General features: G+C 42.2%; 1 protein-coding gene across 1 annotated transcript in view; it reads left to right on the forward strand.

Moving 5' to 3' along the window:
- KIAA1549 (KIAA1549 ortholog) overlaps positions 1-23,059 on the forward strand; it is a 126,329-nt gene that overhangs the window by 95,038 nt on the left and 8,232 nt on the right. Inside the window, exons 16-18 of the mRNA XM_070369200.1 lie at positions 5,291-5,608; positions 13,122-13,168; positions 19,667-19,827. Coding sequence (XP_070225301.1) covers positions 5,291-5,608; positions 13,122-13,168; positions 19,667-19,827 — 526 coding nt within the window. The remainder of the gene's footprint in view (positions 1-5,290; positions 5,609-13,121; positions 13,169-19,666; positions 19,828-23,059) is intronic.

Below are 23,059 nucleotides of genomic sequence, written 5' to 3' on the forward strand. Positions count from 1 at the left end.
GGGAGTTGGTGATGGACAGGGAGGCCTGGCGTGCTGCGGTTCATGGGGTCGCAAAGAGTCGGACACGACTGAGCGACTGAACTGAACTGAACCTGTCCTCCCCTTCCTGTCTTGATCCTAAATCAGGCTTCTTTCATGGCGGCCCAGACCATCCTTCTTCTCTTTGCTTTTTTTCTTAGCAGAAACTGCAGAGTTTCCTCCCTCAGCTGGAGGGAAGAAGCTCTTCCCTGGTGAGTACCACCTCAATCAGCTGCTTCGTCCCAAATGGCTCCAATTTGCAGAGGTACCCTAAGAAGACATTCTTCCTTACATGGACTTTTTACTTTCTCTCCTTAAAATTCTGAAATGTATACTTTCTTTTTTATTTTAATACTTATATTGTATGATTTTGTTTTAATTTTTATTTTATATTGGAGTGTTGTTAATTTCGGGCTTCCCAGGTGGCATAGTGTAAAAAATCTGCCTGCCAGGGTAGGAAATGCAGATTCAATCGCTGGGTCAGGAAGATTCCCTGTAAAAGGAAATGGTTACCCACTCCAGTATTCCTGCCTGGAGAAGCCCATGGACAGAGGAGCTTGGAGGGCTACAGACCATGGGGTCATAAAAGAGTGGGACCAAGCTGAGCACACACACACACAGTTGATTTACAGTGTGTGTTTCAGGTGTACAGTAAAGTGATTCAGTTACACATACATCTTTTCTTTTTCAGATTCTTTTCCAATATAGGTTATTACAGAATATTGAGTAGAGTTCCTTGTACTTGTTTATTATGTAATTTATATGTGTGTGTGCTCAGTTGCCTCTGACTCTTTGGAGACCCCATGTACTATAGCCTACCAGGCTCCTCTGACCACGGAAATTTCCAGGCAAGAGTACTGGAGTAGGTTGCCATTTCCTACTCTATGGATTAATTTTCCATGCCTAGGATTCAAACCCTATCTCTTGTGTCTCCTGCATTGGTAGGCAGATTCTTTACCACTGAGTCACCTGGGAAGCCCATTTTATATATAGTAGGGTGTATATGTTAATCCCAACCTCTTAATTTATCCCTCCCCAGCCTACCTTTCTCCTTTGATAAAGCCATAAGTTTGTTTTCTAAGTCTGCGAGTCTGATGAAATGTATACTTTCAAAGATAATGCCTTTTTGAGCACTCACCTTTTTATAGGTAGTATTTCATCTTGAAGGTTATACCACGCATACATGCTTTTGAACTGTCTTGAATTTTGTGCTTTCCCCTCAAAATATCTTCTTGCGAGCTTTCTTCTCTTGAAGTAAAAGAAATATTCCTGGATTTCTCGTAAATAGGGTTACCATTATAAATCAGGATTCAGCAAACTATGACCCTCAGGCCAAACCCAGCCTACTGCTGGCTTTTGTAAAGTTTTATTGGAACACAGCCACACCCATCATTTTTGTGTTATCTATGACTGCTTTTGCTAAGGTGGCAGAGCTGAGTAGTTATATGGCTCACAAAGCCTAGAATATTTACTTTCTGGCCCTTTATGGAAGTTTGTCAACCCCAATATAATTTATTTTCCAAGTCACACCCTTGTGAGGATGACAGTAGATGGTTTTACTTATCCTAGGATAACAAGCATGAACCGAGATTGTCCTGGACCAACCATAGGACATGATCACTCTCTTATAATATGAAGGCTTGCAGAGAGGCACCAGAATACATCATAAAAATACCTTTTTTTTTTTTTTTTTTTTTTTTAACTAAAGGTAAAAAAGTTCTCATATATTTCTGGGGAGTGATAGGTGAACATGTATTTGTGCCAAGGAAACAAACTAAATGTCAAAGTCATCAAACTTGGATTCAAGAGAATGGAATTCAAATTCCAACTCCTGAGTATCCTAGGTAGATCTCAACTTCTGTTGATTATAGTACCATCTGTTAAGTTCCATCTACATGTGAAACACTGTGCTGGATGTTGGGACACAGGAATAAATAAAGTAAATAAAACCTCCTCTTGGCCTGCAGGTTGCTGAGAGTCTAGTCTGTGAATTTGGGGGGTGGGGGCAGCAGGAAGGCCAGAGAGCAGGAAGCTCTCACATCATAGCTCTATGGCTCTTTGCCTTCATGGCAGGATTCATGGGACCAATGAGACTCCAAGGGAACCTAACTTCACACCTTTGCAACAGGTCTCTCTTGCTATAGAAGTTACACCTTTTTTAAAGTTACACCCACTGATGCTGAGATTGGCAGTGCCTGTAGGGGACTCTATTTGGGCGACTCTCCTCAAATGTATATAGGGTTTGTCCCCCATTTGAATTTCAGTTTGCGCTGTAGCCACAGTGCTCGTTTCCTTGCAGTGCAGTTATTGAAAACCACCACCAGGAACATTGCTTCCGGTTTTAGAGAGACCCTCTTAATTACCAGTAGGACGTTTCTACGGATATACTTTTCTTTCTCGCCGTGGGGTGTTGGGTTGGTGGCCCTCTACTCACCACATTCTTCCTGATCTGCTCCTCAAGTAAACCAAAAGCAGAAGGCATGAGTGTGGGCCATTTTGTACCCTGTAAGGAGAGGATCACAGAGTCTTTCCAGTATTATGTCATAAGCCGGAGACCTTTGCAGCCCCAAATCCTTCCTCGATGACGAAGTCACTTAGTGGAACTTTACTAGAATATTGTAATTTTGGAGAAGTAGTCTTTCAGGACCCAGTGTGTATTGTAGGGACTGAGACCACCCACTTGCAGTCGTGAAGGACAGAGCACCGGCCTATCTCAGGAGCAGTCTCTGCCCAACAGCACCTGTTTCTGTGGAGGACGGGGGCCCAGTGGTGCCACAGCTTCCGAGTCTGCCGAGAGAATCCAGAAATCTGAGTTTTCATAGGAAATTTTCAGATTTTTAAAATATTGACTATTTTTTAAATACTGCGTGGGGCAAGCAAAATAGGTTTGTGAACTGTTGGTGGGTTTGCCAGTTCGTCTGTTTTTCTCTCTGTTTGGAATTACACAGCTGCTGCTCTTAAGTGTTTGATGCTGGCGTGAATAATAACTGATCCTCGGTGGACAGACCATAGTCATTAGGAAGTGCTTCAGACAGTTGACTAAAAGTAAGGATGTCACTCTGGAATAGAGATTTTCTTTGTAAGAGGTTCACTGATCCGAACAAATATGGGAATTCCTTTGGCCCTTCTGTGGGACGATCCAGCTAGCGAAGCTAAAACTGTGGACCTATAGCGTAAGCAGAGAACTCCAGGAAAAGGTACCCACCCAAAAAGTGATAACAGAAGCAGAATTAATTTTCTTGGACTCCAAAATTACTGTGGACTGTGACTACAGCCATGAAATTAAAAGACACTTGATCCTTGGAAGAAAAGCTTTGACAAATGTAGACAGTGTATTAAAAAGCAGAGACGTCACTTTGCTGACGAAGGTGCGTATAATCCAAGCTTTGGTTTTTCCACTAGTCATGTATGGATGTGAGAGTTGGACCATAAAGAAGGCTGGGTACTGAAGAATTGATGCTTTCGAATTGTGGTGCTGGAGAAGACTCTTGAGAGTCCCTTGAACTTCAAGGAGATCCAACCAGTTAATCCTAAAGGATTGAAGACTCCTAAGGAATATTAATTGGAAAGACTGATGCTGAAGCTGAAGCTCCAGTAATTTGGCCACCTGATGTAAAGAACTGACTAACTGGAAAAGATCCTGATGCTGGGAAAGATTGAAGGCAGGAGTAGAAGGCAGAGGATGAGATGGTTGGATGGCATCACTGACACAGTGGGCATGATTTTGAGCAAGCTCCATGAGATAGTGAAGGACAAGAAAGCCCAGCATGCTGTAGTACGTGGAGTTGCAAAGAGTTGGACACGACTGAGCAATTGAACAACAACTTTTTCTTTGAGGACATGGGGTCACCAGCCCACTGAATAGAACCTCTTCTCTTTTCAGTGTGTCAGTTGAAGTAATTGTAATTAAAAATTTTTAATTGTTACTTATGTCCCTGCCTCTTAGACACTGGGTATAGAAGTTAAATTTTTCTTGTCAGCTCATGTTATCCAGGGACACCTCCTTTTTAAGAAAGTAGTTTCTGAACAAATAATTGATACTATTTACTGTTTATAAAGAGTTGCCACAATAAGTATTAAAATGGTTTATACACACATAGTTGTAATATGGTGGTGACTTTGAATTCTTTTGGGTTGTATAGGGCTGTTCTGTTATTAATAGTCAATAGACTGCCTTAGTGGGGGGTTTCTGTATCTATGGAACATCAACTAGGTATTTTAGTATGTAAACTCTGACGGAGAAGGCAATGGCACCCCACTCCAGTACTTTTGCCTAGAAGATCCCATGGACGGAGGAACCCGGTAGGCTGCAGTCCATGGGGTCGCTAGAGTCGGACATGACTGAGCGACTTCACTTTCACTTTTCACTTTCATGCATTGGAGAAGGAAATGGCAACCCACTCCAGTGCTCTTGCCTGGAGAATCCCAGGGACAGGGGAGCCTGGTGGGGTGCACAGAGTCGGACACGACTGAAGCAACTTAGCAGCAGCAGTATGTAAACTCTGACACATCGTTTTTGGTTGTTGGGGGCTCTCAGGAAAAATATGAACTTCCAGGTACTGAGATATCTTTCAGGGAGTTGATTGAGTTTTGCCTGACAAATGGTTGTTGAATATTTTTACTTTTTTTCTGATTTCAAACTTTTTGCCCCTATGAAAGGTAACACACATTCCTTGGCTGTGATTTGAAAAATTTTTATGGTAAACCCATTCCTCAATGGCAGTGAAAATGGTTAAAAATTCTGTCTTGGTCCTAGAATTTTGTTTTCCATAGAAGCTCGTGTCTGATTCTTTTTTTTTTTAAATACAATTGCTTTACAATGTTGGGTTTGTCTCCACTGTTCAGTGAAGTGAATCAGCAGTATGTATACATATATCCCCTCCCTCTTGGATCTTTCTCCCACCCATGCCGCCTCTTGGTTGCCACAGGGCACCGAGCTGAGCTCCCTGTGCTCTATAGCAGCTTCCCACTGGCTCTCTCTATTACACATGATAGTGTGTAAGTGTCAGTGGTGTTCTCCCAGTTCATCCTACCCTCCCCTCCCCTGTATGTCCACGTCTGTTCTTTATCCCCTGCCCTGCAAATGGCTTCATCTGTACCATTTTCTAGATTCCATTTATATGCATTAGTATGCAATATTTGTTTTTCTCTTTCTGACTTCCTTCTGTATGACAGACTCTAGGTCCATGCACATCTCTACAAATGACCCAGTTTCGTTCCTGTTTTTGGCTGAGTAATGTGATTCTCCACTTTGCTGTTTCCCCTGCTGTAGTCTGATCCTGACCTCCCGGCTGATGTGCCCACGCCGTCGTCGGCGGAGCTGGGGAGGTATCCAGGCCTGCCCTTCCCGGCCTCCCAGTACATCCCGCCCCAGCCGTCCATCGAGGAGGCGCGCCAGACCATGCACTCCCTCCTGGACGATGCTTTTGCCCTGGTGGCCCCCAGCAGCCAGCCCCCGAACGCTGCGGCTGCAGGCCCTGGCGTCCCAGCCGGCCTGCCCGTGAACAGCACCCCTTCCCGGGAAGAGAGACGAGCCACCCAGTGGGGGTCCTTCTACAGCCCAGCTCAGACGGCCAACAACCCATGCAGTGTAAGTGTGGACCTTCTGGAATTCTCTCATGGGCAAGATGTTGCTTGACTGCCTCATTTTCAGGATCCCTGCAATACCCTGATTGGATTCGACTGGAATCAAAGTTTGGATGATGAGTTTTAGTTTTTATTATCTTATAAGTTAATTCTCAATGTTGAAAACATTCTTTTGTGCAACTTGGACGTTTCATGGAGATACCTTCCTGAATTTGCCTCCATGAAAGGTATGAAATTCATTGTCATAAAATATATGTGGAGTAACTGTCAAAATATATTCTCGTTTTTTTGTTTGTTTAGTTGTTCAGTCCTGTCTGACTCATGTGACCCCATGGACTGTAGCCCACCAGGTTTCCTCTGTCCCTTGGATTTTCCAGGCGAGAATACTGGAGTGGATTGCCATTTTCTACTCCAGGCAATCTTCCCAACCCAGGGATCAAACTCACATCTCCTCCAGCTCCTGTATTGGCAGGTGGATTCTTTACCACGGGAAAGACATGGCTCGGTGGTAAAGAGTCCATCTGCCAGTGCCGGAGACATGAGTTTCATCTCTGGTTCGGGAATGTCCCTTGGAGCAGGAAATGGCAACCCACTCCAGTATCCTTGCCTGGGAAATCCCATGGACAGAGGACCCTGGTGGGCTACAATCTGTGGGGTCGAGGAAGAATCAGACAGGACTTAGAGACTAACACAACAACTAGAAAATTTTCATTGATGTCTCCATAAAAGATATGGTCAAGAATGCCCTGGAGTCATTCAGCTTCTTTTTGTAGGCCTCCTGGGACTGAAGAGGAGTGGGGAGGCCCTGGGAGTGGAGGGACTGAAGAGGGGAGGGGAGGCCCTGGGAGTGCAGGCATCTAGTCCACGAGGAGCCAAGCACAGTTGCTTTCAAACACCAGGTTTCCATCTCGGGAGCTGACATTTCAGTGCTTCATCTGTTTTTGTTATCCTTTATTTTTCATATTCGGTCAGTGCTTTCAAAGGTGCTTTCTCAAGTCATGGATAAGAAGTAAAACTCAAGGATAAAATATTAAACATTATCTTTTACTAATTTCAGATGATCAAACCGAAACATTTGACATTTTACAGTTTAAATTTCTTCTTCAAGGAATGTTTATCCAGGGTTCCTCTAGTTTTGTTAACTATATTAAGGTTCAATTGGGTGATCATAACATATGTTAAAAGAATTTTCAGCTCTGGAGACTTCCCTGGTTGTCTGGTGGTTAAGACTCCATCCTCTCAATTCAGGGGGCCCAAGTTTGATTCCCTGGTCAGGGAACTTGATCCCACATGCTGCAACTAAGACCTGGCACAGACAAATACGTCTTTTTTTTTATTTTTAAAGAAGAATTTTCGTCTCTGAAATTGGTTTGGATTTTCAAAGTCGGCTCTTAGATAGTTTTTTACAAGGCATAGTGAGCATGTGTCTGAGGTATAGATCACAGCCACCACGCAGGAGAAAAATACTGTCTAACCTAGTCATTGTTGGTTTACGTATTAAAATGTAGATTGTTTCAACAGTAAATGTTAAACCATTTCATAATTATAGGTGGTATGTAATGATAAACTAATAGTTTATAATCTTTAAGCAAATGGATGATACACAACAAAACTCAGCAATGAAAATGAATTTGACCATATCCGCTGTCTATTTACTTTAAGCTTATCTCACTTGTTTATTCACTCAAATGTATTTCTGAAGCACCTGCTTTGTGCTGAGTGCTCTGCAAGGTGTTGGGGCTATAGAAGTGTACAACCTGCAACTCCAGCTCCTGCATCCCAGTGGGCGTATGTGGACAGTGGAAACAGTAACTCAGTTCAGCATAGGGTGGGTGTCGGGCAGGAGGAGAGTATGTGGGAGGAGCCCCTGACCGAAAGTGTTGGGGAAGGAGTTTCTAGACAGAATGACATCTAAGTGGAAGTCTGAGGGTAATTAGTGGTTTCAGTTAAAGAAGAGTATTCCGGGTAGTGGGAAAGCTAGCAGAGACCCAGAAACAAAAGTATCTGGTACAAACCCCTCTTCTGGACAAAATGGAGGAAAGGCTCAGGATTTATCTTCCCTCCAGAAACAAGTAAAATAACTGAACAAAATGTATGGGTTTTCACCACATTGGACTTGAGGCAACAAAGAAGAGGGATCATTGACAAATGAGTAGAACCCTACAGTCACCCCAGCTTCCCATCTTGAGAGAGTTTCTAGCTATGGTGCAGGGAGGAAGACTCCAGGGAGAACTCCGTGGTCTCCCTGAGTTGAGAGAATCGAGTGGTGAGTGTGGGAAGGAGAAGAGAGCTAGAGTTCACAACAGACAGTGCGGGAAAGCAGAGAGAAGCACACAGAGATGCTTCCAGAGGTTGCAGAAAATCTTCATTTGAGTTTTGATCAGTTTTAAGGTGTGAGGACACTACCCCAGATGAGGGAAAGAACCGCCCTAGGAGATTAAAGGGAACAATCCTCAGAGCTCACATAAGCATGGGAAAATGTTCCTGCTGTGGATTGAATTGTATTCTCCCAAAATTTGTATGTTGAAGCATAAGCCCCCATGCACATGTATTGGAGACTGAGTCTTGAAGGAGGAAGTCAAAGTTAAATGAGGTCATACGGTTGCATCCCTGATCTGATAGAACTGGTACCCTTATAAAAAGAGGAAGAGACACTGGGGCTCGCTGTCCACCGTGTGAGGACACAGCAAGTAGGCAGCTGTCCACAAGCCAGGAGGAAAGCTCCTAGCGACAACTGAACCTGCTGGAAACTTGACTGTGGATTTTCCACCTCCAGAACTGTGAAAAAATAAATTTCTGTTTTTTAAGCCACCCAATCGGTGGTATTTTGTGATGGCGGCCTGAGATGACTAGTAGTTTTTTTTTTTTTTTTTTTTGTACACTGTAGAAGACCTCATAATTCACAGAGCATCAGTTAGAGTACTCAGAAGAGTTTTGCCTCAGTAGTGGGGCAAATAGCCCCAGGTTAAAGCTGCTCTCATTCTGCCTAACACAGAAAAAAGTAAGACCTGAAACTGAACAAAGCTCAGGAATATTTATATAGAAAACCAAAAATATACAGCATCCAACAAGGTAAACTGAATAATGTCTAGCATCCAATCAAAACTAAGCAGAGAAGCAAGAAAATGGTACAGCTAAGAGTCGGACACGACTCAGCGACTTCACCTTCACTTTTCACCTTCACGCACTGGAGATGGAAATGGCAACCCACTCCAGTGTTCTTGCCTGAAGAATCCCAGGGACCGGGGAGCCTGGTGGGGTCTATGGGGTCTGTGGGGTCACACAGAGTCTATGGGGTCGCACAGAGTTGGCATGACTGAAGTGACTTAGCAGCAGTAGCAGCAGAATAGCATTAGTAGACAGAGATATTAAAAGAATTATTATAATGGAATTACAGAGATATTAAAAGAATTATTATAATGGAGTTTTGTATGTTTAGGAACCTAGAGGAAAGATTGAACACATTAATTAGAAGCATTGAAAAATTTAAAGGATACAGATCAAATTCAACCTTTTAAAAATATTAGTTTATTGGTATTTATTTGGCTGCTCTGGGTCTTATTAAATAGCTGTGGCATGCAGGATCTGGGATCTTCGATGTTCATTGCGGCATATGGGATCTTTAGTTGTGGCAAGACTCTGAATTGCAGCACGTGGGATCCTGTTCCCTGACCAAGGATTGAACCCAGATTCCCTACGTTGGTTTCTGTTCTCACAGTAGAGAAAACAGAGTCATCTCTTGAGAATCAGAGAAGTGTGGCAAGGCAAGAGGGTTGAGGGAGAGTGGAAACATGAAATACTTATGGAGGAGAATGAGAGAAAGCAGACTAGGGACCTGGAAGTAATCACTTAGTCTTGAGGCTGCTGTTGAGACTGACGATCGTGAAATTATAGTGGCACAAATTAAAGTTTTGTAGTTTACCAGCATTCAGATACCCAGGTGTAGACAAGGAGAGAATAGGCAATCGGACTGATCCAGGACTGGGGCTTTATCAGGCATGTGTGGTGATAAGACAGCCGGGAAGAGATGTGCAGGTCAGAGGGTAGAGTTGAAGTGATGGCAGATCAGCACTGAAAGGGGAAATGGAGGAAGCTGAGCTTGATTAAATATGCTAGAGCTTTGGAGACTCTTCCTCTCAAATCTATCCACTGTATTACACTGGTGGAGTCATCATCATCTCTCACCAAGATTATTGAAAGATTTCCTGACCACCTCCCTGCCTCTGGTTTTGAAAGTGGAATGTCAGGGTGGTGGCTGACAAGTAAAATGCTGTTTATTGGTTTTGAGGAGCTGAGAGGCTAACACAGTAGATGTATCTATGGGGGACAGGAGGACTTGAGTGAAGAGGGAGACCTTCCAGGAGCCTCTTGGGTTAGTCTCGTGTTTTCCAAAAGGAGGATTCTCATCTCACTTCCCAACCTACACTTGGCTGCTGGCATCCACATGTTGCTTCTTTCTGTTCCTTGAGTTGATCAGTGGAGAAATCTGTGGCCTAATTGCTCCCTACCTGATAGAAGATGTACGTGTCCTGTCCTCTGGGAAGCATAAATAGTTCTTGGCATTCACCCAATTTTTCGGAATCATTTTCCCCCTGAATAACCAGTGTCCATTTAATCTTCATATTCAATTCTTTCATTCATGTCAGGGAAACTTCCTTTCGTTTCTGAAGCAGTTTTCTTTGTTGGGTTGAAGATAACAATTATTTTTGTGTTGGCTCATCTCTGTCCCTTTTCTGTATCTCTCAGTTTATCTGCAGCTTTAGCTATGTTGTTCTTTTTTCTCTGCCTTCAGTTATGATTGAAGGCATTGATTTGATTATAAGTCATATCTATTGTTTTCCCTACTAGTTGATTATCCTTAGTGTTTTGATGGGAGTGGTAGCAATTTAATCTAGCGGAAAACCAGATCATTGGTTGTATTTGGGCATATCTAATATAACTTAAACATGCTTATAAATTGTTTGTAAAGTTATCGTTTGTTGCCAGGAAGAACCTGATCACCTTTTATTTGCTCCTTCTGACTATAGTAAAAACCACTGAAATGTGGATTTCAGGATGGTTTCAGTGAATGTTTATAGAGCATCTGATGACACTTTTATCCCTTTCTTGCCAGTGTAAAAGTGTTAGTTATGCACTGGTGAGTCAGGCCACTTGAGAGGTAGTATTTCTGCTTTCCTAGGTAAAGTTAACCTCCTTGGATTTGTCCTCCAAGTGGCAGGTGTGAATACCTGAGATTTTACTAGCGCTCCTTGCCATCTGGTTGCTTTACCTCAGGCCTCTCCCAGACTCCACCCATCATTTGTCTTTCTTGCTTTGTTGGCTTGTTTTATATGGAATAGAAAGAAAGAATGCATTAAAATGGGATTTTCATTCACCTAGATGATTGCAACCTTAAAATTCTCTTTGTCCTCCAGACTTTAATTTTTAACAAGTGTGACCCATGTAAAGGAAATGCCTGCCATCACTGGGGGCATGTAGTCCCCAGAGAAGGCAATGGCACCCCACTCCAGTATTCTTGCCTGGAAAATCCCATGGACGGAGGAGCCTGGTAGGCTGCAGTCCATGGGGCGCTAAGGGTCGGACACGACTGAGCGACTTCACTTTTGCTTTTCACTTTCATACATTGGAGAAGGAAATGGCAACCCACTCCAGTGTTCTTGCCTGGAGAATCCCAGGAACGGGGGAGCCTAGTGGGCTGCCGTCTATGGGGTTGCACAGAGTCAGACATGACTGAAGCAACAGCAGCAGCAGCAGTCTCTAGAAAAATAATACCCTTTTTCTGACTACAGTAGAGTAGAAATGCCTAGCACTGCAGTAATAGATCTGGTAAAGAGTGGTCAGCTACTTTGCATTGTTTTTCTTTTTAGTTTTTCACTTATTAGATCTTGTGAAATCCTGACAGATAAACTGTAAAGTCTTGACCTTTTTTAAAAATATTATTTTGCATATGAATATGTTTTTTTAAAAAGCCAAACTGTGTTGAAAGCACAGGGGCCATTTTATTCTGTAAAGAATAATCTTGATCCAGTCTCAGCTTTCTGTTTAATTATTTGGAAAAAAAATTGACTCTCCTTTTCATCCTGTTCCTCTCTTCTTCCATAATCCCCTTTGGCTTATTTTACCTCAGTTGTGGAACTCTGAGGGGTTCTAAGTTTCTCTCCCTTTGCCAAGGGAAGGGAAGCAGTGAGGGTCAGAGGTGAAGTAATTTGAGTACAGTTTCCAGTCTAGTAATCCCTTGGAGACTCTATGAGGTGCAGAGGTTGTTTTGTCCTTCTTGGCCTCAGGAAAGAGACAAGGGAAATAAGAGTGATTTGGTCAGTGTGTCTGATGCCAAAGCTGCTGCTCCCTATCTGCCCCCCTGCCTCCCACCAGTAGAAATTTATTTAAGAGGGAAAGTCTGGTTTTAAAAATCATGGGTGGTGCAGCTCAGTGATTAAAAGCATAGTCTTTGGAGTCAGAAAGATAGATTAGAAGGACATTGTTTAATTTCTTTGTGTTTTGGTTTCATCTGTAAACAGTAGGTAGTGAACACTTTTTAGCATTGCTGAGGACCTGAATCAGTGTTCATATAGTGCATAGCAAAATAATAATTCAGTAAATGGCAGCTTAAAAAAAAAATCTCATATGAGAGCAAGTCCAGAAGCAAGGCTGATGTAGTAACTTAATATGGAACTCCTATCCTGGAGCCAGAAATGTAAACTGAGTGGAGTTGGGTATGATGCTGTCCAGAGTTACTATCCTACTGAAATATCTGACTCCAAAATCATGATACATAGTTGTCGAAAAGAAGTGTTAAAAGTCCGAGTCCCAACTATGCTAGGGTTAGGATATATTGATTTCATGAGGAATGCAACATAAGTCTAGATTTCTTTAAATTTGGTGCCATCTTGCTTTAGTCAAAGAGCACTTGGTTAGTGCAGATTAGTTCAAATAAGAAGAGAGGATTGAAGGATACATGGACATCTTATGGAATTTAAGGGCAGGGAGTACGGCTGGACCTCCTTGGTATTATTCATAACGGAATGTGTTTACTTCATCTTTTAGTATCTCTCTCTCTTTTATAGCATTGGACAACATGGAACAACTTTTGCATTGTTTAGTTTCTTGAGTGTATCTGAATTGCAAATAGGTGCCCACTAGATCTGGTGACCGTTATGGTCCGTGTTGATGGAGTCATTTACACTAAATATGGCAATGAAGGCCCATCGGATTAGCAGAAGATACAGGTTTGTGGAGGATAAGCCTGTAGGGAAGGGCAGGTGCAGGAACCCTGTCTCTTGTTAATATTTTTACAAAAGAAAGAAAGATCTGGAAGCTGGTTGTGTATTAGCCCAGTTCCCCAAACTGAAGCTTCTAGCATTACATGGTGGCAGAATGCCATGAAAGCATGCTAACTTTTTATGAGAAAATAAATCTCTTGGAAGCTGATCCTGCAAATCTAAATTTCCAAGTTTGCTGTTGTCACTTCATAATAAGGATTGAATGTTAATCTTCATCTTCTTTTGAATTTCTTCCAGAGATATGAAGACTATGGAATGACTCCCCCATCAGGCCCATTACCTAGGTAAGGTTTTTAGGAGAAAATGTATCAGGATTTTTTCACATAGGCTCTTTCTTAACTTTTGCAGCTTTGTTTCTTTTAGCTAATATGAACAGAAATGAAACTCTGAGTTGAGTGTCATCTTGGTGTAACCAGAAGAGGAGGAAAAAAGTTAGAATTTAAGTCCTGCTTCTAGTAATGACGGACTAGATAATTTGCTCATGATAACTGGAAAAGCTGGACAAGATTTAAGAACAAAAACAAAACACCAGGTAGCCATCAGGGCAGTGAAACAGAATGGAGCCAAGATCTAGCAAATCCAGAGAAGTGAACCCTGCTTTTGGGTCCACTTTCTCCCACGGATACTGCTGATTCCAGACAAGGTGGCTGAGACGCTGAGCAAAACTTTTGACAAGACTCATGAGATTTGGAGTCCTAAAAATGCACTGTATCAGAAGTTTTGGGGGGACTTCACTGGTGGTCCATTGGTTAAGGCTCCACCTTCCAATGCAGGGGGTGCAGATTCATTCCCTGGTAAGGGAGCAAAGATCCCCTGTGCCTTATGGCCAAAAAACCAGGTCATAAACAACAGAAGCAATAGTGTAGCAGGTGCAATAAAGACTTTTAAAATGGTTCATATGAAAAAAAGTCTTAAAACCTAGGGAAGTAGAAGGAAGGAAATAATAAAAATAAGAATAGAATCAGTGAAGTAGAAAACAAATGCCATACTAGAGAAGATCAGCAAAGCTGAAAGTTAGTTCTTTGAAAAACTCCTAGAAAGAGAAGACCTGAATAGTCCTATAACTATTAAAGAGATTAAAATCATTATTAAAATTCTTTCTACAAAGAAAACTTTAGGGCCCAGTGGCTTCAACAGTAAATTCTACCAAACACTGAAGGAAGAAAAGATACCAGTATCATACAAACTCTCCTAAAGAACAGAAAAAAAGAAAACACTCCCTGACTCATTTTATGAGACCAGCATAACCTTGATAACCAAAAACAGAAAGGACAAGGACATTGCAAGGCAGGAAACATTAAAGGCCACTTTCATTCATGAACATAGATGCCAAAAATTTGAACCTGTATATTAGCAAGTGTATAATATAATACAATACGCTATCACATCATAATCAAATTGGATTTTTTTCCAGCAGGACAAGAGTAATGTAATATTTTAAAAAATCATTATAATTCACCACTTCGAAGTGAATAAAGGAGGAAAATCTTCTCATTTCAATAGATAAAACATTTGATAAAGTTCAACATCCATTCATAGTAGAAATCTTTGTAAACACAGAATAGAAGCATAGAGATAGGAATCTGATAAAAGTATCTTGGCAAATACTGGTTAATGGTAGAATGTTAAAAACTTTCCCTTTGAGAGCAAAAGCAAGACAAAGTTGCCTGCTTGCATTACTTCTATTCAGCATTGCCCTGGCCATCCTAGCCAGTATAATAACGCAAGAAAAAGTAACAGAAAGATTAAGGAATTCAAATAGAAAATTAACACTGTTATTATTAACAGATGATATACTTTTGTAGTAGAAAAATCCTAAAATGTCAACACATGAGTTGTTAGTATTAAGGAACTTTAGCAAGATGGCTAAATAGCAAGATCTTAATAATTAAATTACAAAGTAGTTGGATACCAAGATGAACAAGATCAGTATACATTATAAGACCAGTATACAAAAATCTCTTCTATTCATGAGCAATGACAGAAAATAAAAAAAATTTAAAGGTACTATATAAAATAGCATTCAAAAATATGAAATACCTCAGGATAAATCTAACTGAAGATAGTCAAGCCTTCTAAAGAAAGATATTCATGGATTGTGCAACTCAATATTTTTAAAATGTCAAATCTCCCCAAATGGTCTACAGAGTCATTGTAGTCCCATTCAAAATCCCAATAGTTTATTGCATTTTTTATTTATTTTTTTTAAATTAATTCATTTATTATAATTGGAGGCTAATTACTTTACCATATTGTAGTGGTTCTGGCCACACACTGACATGAATCAGCCACAAGTGTACATGTGTTCCCCTGTCCTGAACCCCCATCCCGTCCCTCTGAGCTGTCCCAGTGCACCGGCTTTGAGTGCCCTGTTTGATGCATCGAACTTGGACTGGTCATCTGTTTCACATATGGTAATATACATGTTTCAATGCTGTTCTCTCAAATCATCCCACCCTCGCCTTCCCCCACAGAGTCCAAAAGTCTGTTCTTTATATCTGTGTCTTTTGCTGTCTCTGTTGCATTTTTTAATATGTGGAAATAGACGAACTCATCTAAAACATATGTAGATATGCAAGGGGCCAAGAGTAGCCAAGACACTTTGAGAAAGAAGAGTAAGATGTTAGGACTATATTCTAAATGTTGCAAATTACTGTCAAGGAATGAGGAGTGTGGTGTTGCTGTAAAGCAAGACAAGTAGACCAACAGAGCAGAAAAGAGCATTCATAATCAGACCCACATGTGAATAGACAATTGATTTATTACAATGAAGGAATTGTAATAAAGACTTAGTCTCAGAAATCACATTCAACTATCCCTTGAATGATTCAGCTCTCCCTCTAGTCACACAGAAGTAGGAGTGTTATCTGCTTTCTCCTTACTTTCTCTTTATTTGCCCTCATTTTCAGAGGATTTTGTTTTTCGCCAGCCCTCCTCCCCTTCTCCACGCACTGCTTTGTGGTCCAGAAGCAACAAAGTAAAGGGAACAGGTGGAGACTCGATGATCCAGGGCAAAAGCTAATGCTCGGGGGGCCACGTGATCTGGTTTTGCCTGGTTCAATCCTAATTTATTCCTGTTGTTCAGCATAATTGTAAATTCCACTCTCAAAAGTGTTCTGGTTTGGATGCTAAATTTTATGGTCACCCAAGGTAAATTAGAGTATTTGGATCACACAGAACTCTCTGAGTATACAGTTTAGGATGAAAGGGGTGTAGATATAAGCAGGAGGGTGCTAATTGATTGGATAAAGCAGAAATCATTAATAAAAAGGCAAGCTCTTGTTCCTAGGTTAATGGTCCAGAGATTATAATTAGTTTAGGTGAGCTCTAGTTTACAGGGCTGGAAGGAGGAGTGTGTATTGGTTAAGCTCTTAGATCTGTAAGGTCAGAGATGTCAGACACCTCTTTCTGAGGTCAGTCAGAAACAGCAGCAGTTATTTAAAGAGAGTAATACAGGTTGCCTGGGTTTCAGTTTATGGACTGTACTCCAGAAATGACAGTGTAGAATCAGAGCAAGTTGGTGTACTTTCTCATCAAACTGGTTTAATCTATTAGTCAGTTCAGGTGCTCAGTCATGTCCGACTCTTTGCGACCGCATGGACTGCAGCATGCCAGGCTTCCCTGTCCATCACCAACTGCTGGAGCTTGCTCAAACTCATGTGCATCGAGTCAGTACTGCTATCCAACCATCTCATCGTCTGTCATCCCCTTCTCCTCCTGCCTTCAGTCTTTCCCAGCATCAGGGTCTTTTCCAATGAGTCACTTCTTCATATCAGGTGGCCAAAGTATTGGAGCTTCAGCTTCAGCATCAGTCCTTCCAAGGGATATTCAGGACTGATTGCCTTTAGGATGGACTGGTTTGATCTCCATGCAATCCAAGTTTTAATCTATTAATTACTGGTTAACTGTCATTTGCAAGGAATTATAACTAAACCATCATTCTTTTTTTTTAATTTTTGAGTATCTTTAAAAGAGTGGTTCTCAGGGTGAGATTCTCAGATCCTTAGAGGGTCCTTGAGGCCTGTTGAGGGAGGTCTGTGAGGTCAAAGCTATTTTTATAATAATTTGAAGATGTCATCTGACTTTTCTCATTGCTTTGACCTTTGTACGGAGGTATGAATGCAGTGGTGGGTGAAGCTGTGGTGCCTTGGCTTGAATCCAGACAGTGACACCTAGCTGTTCAAGGACTCATTCCAGTCTTCCTCACTGCTGGGCAATCACAGATGTTTTTATTTTTATTTTTTACAGCATTTTTTTAAATGCCAGTTTTATGTTAGTATATCATTGAAACAGTAAAAATAAATTTTAAAGATTTATTTATTTTTGGCTGTGGTGAGTCTTAACTGCTGTGCAGGCTTTCTCTAGTTGTGGAGAGCAGGGGCTACTCTTCATTGTGGTGTGGAGGCTTCTCATGGCAGTAGCTCCTCTTGTTGTGGAGCACGGGCTCTTCAGTAGCTGTGGCTTGTGGGCTCTAGAGGCAAGGGCTCAGTAATTGTGGTGCATGGGCTTAGTTGCTCCATGGCATGTGGGATCTTCCCAGACCAGGGATCAAACCTGTGTCCCCTGCATGGGCAGGCAGATTCTTAACCACGGGACCACCAGGGAAGCCCCAAAATTTATTTTATTAAACCTAAACCCTAGAGTCTCTTAACAGTCTGGATGACAGGAGAGGAGACACATATAAAGCACTTTTGCTGATTATGGCCTCTGATTATGCTGATCAGAGAACTGATCTAACTGTTGCCGTGTTTTTGCTTGAACAAACAGCCTGTGGACTTGAGTGTTTGGCTTTGAAAATGAGCAGTGGGCAGGAAAACAACTGACAGCAGTTATTGCCAGTGATCAAATTAAGTTTTCAATTGGAAATTAAAATTTTACAAACTTGTCTGCCACGGTGAAACGGACAGTTTCTTAGTACTTAAAGCCTTTTCTGATGAGCTCGATGGTGATATTAATGAATGTGATTTTGGGTTACTGCAAAATAAAATGTGTCAATATCAAGAAAGTCTGCATAATTCAGTGAACCATTATTTTCAAATGAGCAATGTCATACAATCATGCATAAGTCTATTCAAAGTGCAAGGAAGCCCAGTAGTTTTAACATAACAGAAGATGAAAAGTTCATTGATAGTTTCAGAGTCAATATTGCCACTAACCTTCATAGGAAATATTGTTGAGTTTTGGTGTGGTTTCAGAGAAGAATATTTAACCAAAATACTATTTGAATATTATTTGGTCGGCTATTAAAATCTTCCTCCTTTTCCCAACTACATATTTATGCTTTTCTTCATAAAATAACTGATGGAAACTGATTGAATACAAAGTGTAGGAGAATCCAGATATCTTCTATTAAGGAATTTTTTTAAAAACGTAGAACACTTCTCATTAAATTTGGGTGGGGGGCATGTAGGAAAATATGGGCTTCTCTGGTGGCTCAGATGGTAAAGAATCCACCTGCAATCCAAGAAACCCAGGTTTGATCCCTGTGTCAGGAAGATTCCATGGAGAAAGGAATGGCTACCCACTCCAGTATTAGTTAATTCTGTGAAAAATGTTGACACGTAATAGGTTGAATATTGTTATTTTTAAATGAATTTTTCATTTGCTCTGTTTTAATTTTGAACATGATATTTATCTGTAGATATGCTCCACATAAACAAGAACTCTTGAAAGTGTTAGTTACTCAGTTGTGTCTGACTCTTTGTGACCCTGTGGACTGTAGCCTGCCAAGCTCCTCTGTCCGTGGAATTCTCCAGGCAAGAATACTGGAATGGGTTGCCATACCCTCCTCCAGGGGATCTTCTGAGCCAGGGACTGAACCCCAGACTCCTGCATTGCAGGCGGATTCTTTACCATCTGAGCCACCAGGGAAGCCAAATAAACAAAAGCTCTTGTGAATCCTTCACTCTTAGCTCAGTTGGTAAAGAATTCGCCTGCAATGCAGGAGACCCCGGTTCAATTACTGGGTCGGGACGATCCACTGGAGAAGGGATGGGCTACCCACTCCAGAATTCTTGGGCTTCCCTTGTGGCTCAGCTGATAGAGAATCCACCTACAATTCTGGAGACCTGGGTTCGATCTCTGGGTTGGGAAGATCCCCTGGAGAAGGGAAAGGCTACCCACTCCAGTATTCCGGCCTGGAGAATTCCATGGAATAGCCCATGGGGTTGCAAAGAGTCAGACACTACTGAGCGACTTTTACTTTCACTTGTGAGTCCTTATTTTCATGAATGCAAGTACGTCCTGAGACTAAATAGTTTGAGAATCCCTGCTTTAGAGCACTAGCTTTCAGCCTTGATGAAACTCAGGGACATCAGTGGAGCTTTAAAAACTACCATGGTGTGGGTCCTATGTCTAAAGATTCTATTTTTTGGAGGTCTGGGGTGTGGTGTGGGTTCCCCAGATAACCCTAATATATAGCCAGGGTTGAGATCCACTCCTTTAGTCGACTGCTAGAGATGAACGTGCCCTGGAGCTTGAGATGCACCCTTTTTGGGTCTGTAAACTAGAGCATTTTTTCTCCAGTCATCTGGCAGATTAGTCAAGCATCAGCTGTGTTCCTGCATGTGTACTGGACGGTATATATACAGTTTGTAGCACAGGAGATTTGTCAGGAGCAAGTAGAGTCCCTGTCCTCGGGGAGCCCATGTTCTGGGAGAAGAGATGGCTAATAAGCCAACAGACACATAGGTCTTATATTGCTTCAGGGCTGAGGGTGGACCTAATAAAATACCAGAACCAGGCAAGTGTGGTCCTAATGTTTGGGTGTGCTTCGCCTTCAGACCCAGTTTTGGACCCGGTTTGCTGCAGTCTTCGGAGCTGGTGCCTCCCGAGCCCCCACAGCCCCAAGCATCATCTGAAGCCACCTCATTTGCTGCCCGAGGGATCTACTCTGAGGAGGGGCCGTCAGTGGCCCGGCCTCGGCCTGTTGGGGGCACCACAGGTACACGTGGGCATTTCTTTCTGGCTAAGTTCTGCAGAGAACATTTTAGACTTCCGGGTGTCAGCATCCCAGCCCTGGCCTCTTCTGGCGGTAAGAGCTATGTTCCCTCGGATCCTGTTGGAGATGCATGGCTGGGAGGTGGGAAAGGACAGAGTGGCTGAGATCCCAAGACCTGGGGCCTCCGATTTGTTCCTGAGTCAGAGTCTCGAAAACAGTCCCTTCATGTGAAATTCCCAGCACATGTCTTCCAGGGAAAACGTTTTTGAAAACTTACCGTGAAACAGAAACACCTATTTCTGAGTGCTTACGATGGCATGAAAACAAGCGTTTATTTTAAGGAAGGCAGTTTCTAAAGTTGATCCACGGTGACTACAGGGAGATTAGTGTTTTATTTGGTCATTTCTGGGAGGGTACAACCACGGTTTTGTCCTCGAGCCTTACTTCCCTCGTTTTTCCCCTTCTACCTTTGCCTTGATCTTCTTCTCTTTTCTAAAATGTCCGTGTCATTTCCGCATGCCTCTGTGCCTGTCCTGTCTCTGCAGTCACTCACGGGCAGAGTCGGCAGTGGAAGGTCAGGGGAAGCTGGTGACAACATGAAACTGTTCTACGTTTTTTCTGTCCTCTCTTTCAAATCATCATTAAAAGAACAGTCTTAGAAGATAACAGATATAAAGTGCTTAAAATAGTGCCTACGGCTATGGCTAAGTCACTTCAGTCGTGTCCGACTCTGTGCGACCCCGTAGACAGCAGCCCACCAGGCTCTCCCATCCCTGGGATTCTCCAGGCAAGAACACTGGAGTGGGTTGCCATTTTCCTTCTCCAGTACATGAAAGTGAAAAGTGAAAGTGAAGTCGCTCAGTCCTGTCCGACCCTCAGCGACCCCATGGACTGCAGCCCTCCAGGCTCCTCTGTCCATGGGATTTTCCAGGCAAGAGTACTGGAGTGGGGTGCCAGTGCCTGGAATATCATAAATTGTAATATTTATTAGCTGCTATTATTACTACTCTTATTTCTGGTGATGGTGTAAATCATTAACTTTTTGGAAAGCAGCTTGGCAATATAACTTGATGAGCCTTTGACTTGGTAATTTGGGAATATGGGCTCCTCCCTGTCCCCCGAGGAGATCCAAAATATTGGAGAAAAACTACATGTGCAAGGATGTTTATTGAAGCATTGTTCAGAATAGCAAACAACTGTGAGCTCCCTCAATACCGAGTTATAAGGGCATCAGCGAGTAAACTTGTACAGCTATCTAAAATGAAGAGCTCAGAGCCAGAAAAAGGGAATTTCAGATTTTCTGATTGCCTCCTATGCATTTGGTACTTGACCTATTTTGTCTCTTTTAATCCTTGAAATAGCACTGTGAGATAGATTTTTTTTTTTAATCTCCATTTGAAAAGTGAGGCATTGAGTCTCAGCTGGAAAGATTACTGGGTGTCCAAGGTCACAGGCTTGTCAGTGGTTGAGCTGGAATGCAAACCCCTGCCTGCTGAGGGGTGGTGGGCCACTTGAATCATGAGGGAGCCTGTGCTGCCTCGTTAAGTGAACAAAGCAAAATACAGAATCATGTCTCAACTATGATTTCAACTGCTGTTGCAAGTCTAACACAAAGGTGTGCTTTTCTCCCTGTGAGGTTGTCTGAACCTTCACAAGTGATGACGAACACTGTGCTGCATTTCCGTCTTTTGCAAGATTTGCTCAAACAATGTCTGTTGGGCAATGTCCATTGTCTGATGGTTCTAAGAATTTTAATAGTGTTAGGAATCTTCAGTAACAAATGCTTCAGGACAAGTGCTCCTGTAGAGTACATTTTTTAAAAAAGTATTTGATTAACAGAGGCTGTTAATTAGGTAACTAGAGTAGGAACAGCCTGGAAGATGGAGAGGTCTTACCTCTGGAAAACCCTGAACCTTTGTGGGACTAGCCTGAGCATTCCAGATGAATGAGACAATCCCAGGTGCATTTGGAAATCAATGTTTTATTTCACAGCATTTGAAGATCTGTTTTTTTTCTCCCTTGATCTGTTGAATAGGGTTATTTCCATATGCCAAAGTTGATGGGAGAGAAAAATATGTTATTTAAAGGCTAGCTTTCACAGCCACACAAGGCCATGGTGTGCCTAAGTGTAGAATGAGCGCTAGAGATCATCTGTCTTTGCTTCAGTATACCTCGATGAAGAGGTTGGGTGGGTGGCTTTGTCGACTGAAAAAGAGGGACAACTTGAGAGGTGAGTTTTATTTCGGGTGAAATGAGGACTATAGCCTGGGAGACAGCACCTCAGATAGCTCTGAGAAACTGCTTCAAAGAGACAGCGGGGGAAGGTCAATATATGATTTGGTGAAAGGGGAGTTCAGTGCAACCAGGCACTTACTTTACAAGAGGTTTTCTGCTAGTCCCCGGGAGCTGATGTCATCATGAAGGGATTTAGTGCTTTTCTAGATATGAGGAGATGCAAAGATTGGGATCATGAAATCAGTTCCTGAAAATACCTAACTATCTAAAGACCTGTTCCACCAGATTCCCTGGAGCACAGAGTGCCTCACTCCACCCTGAACTCCCTTGGGGTGTTGAAGGTCAACAGCTGCAATAGCACAGGGTTCGGTCTCCTCAGAGGCAGGTGACAAATGCCCTAGTTGTTCAGTCGCTGGCTCATGCTCTCGGCAAGTGCCCATTTGTCATGGATAGTTTAAATTTTTAATTATGATATGACTAAATTTTGAAAACAATGTGAATATAACAAAAATGTACTTTAACATTTTGAACTCAAATACACACTCTGCCTGTTTTTTTTTTTAAAAAAAGGCATATTGCATTTTCATTTCCTTGTGAGTCTGAAAATCATAAGCAAGGAAGAACTAGGTTTCAGCTTCTTTATGGCTCCAAAACTTTTCACTCCTTTTTTTCTGAATGAATAAGGTCCCCATTATCTGTAGCCTCAACAGAAATGAATGGAAGGGCCCTCCATTATCCCCTTTATTCCCCGTCTTTTGATGTCTGACCAGGAAAATAGAAACATCACTAATAGCCACTGTATTGAGAGAAAGTAAAAGCCCACAAGCCCAGAAGCTCAGGTCTGGTTTTCTTAGGAAGTGTCTTTTCTGGGGGTAGAATTGGTGCCACATTTGAACAATGCTCATGTCCCCAGGGCGTGCCGAGGTCAGAACCAGAGTATCTCACTTGAGTAGCCTTCCACTCCCTTGCTGGTGTTCACTGGGCCCCTCCCTGTGTTCCT

The sequence above is a fragment of the Bos mutus genome, chromosome 4 (genome assembly GCF_027580195.1).
Source record: "Bos mutus isolate GX-2022 chromosome 4, NWIPB_WYAK_1.1, whole genome shotgun sequence".
Classification (NCBI taxonomy): domain Eukaryota; kingdom Metazoa; phylum Chordata; class Mammalia; order Artiodactyla; family Bovidae; genus Bos; species Bos mutus.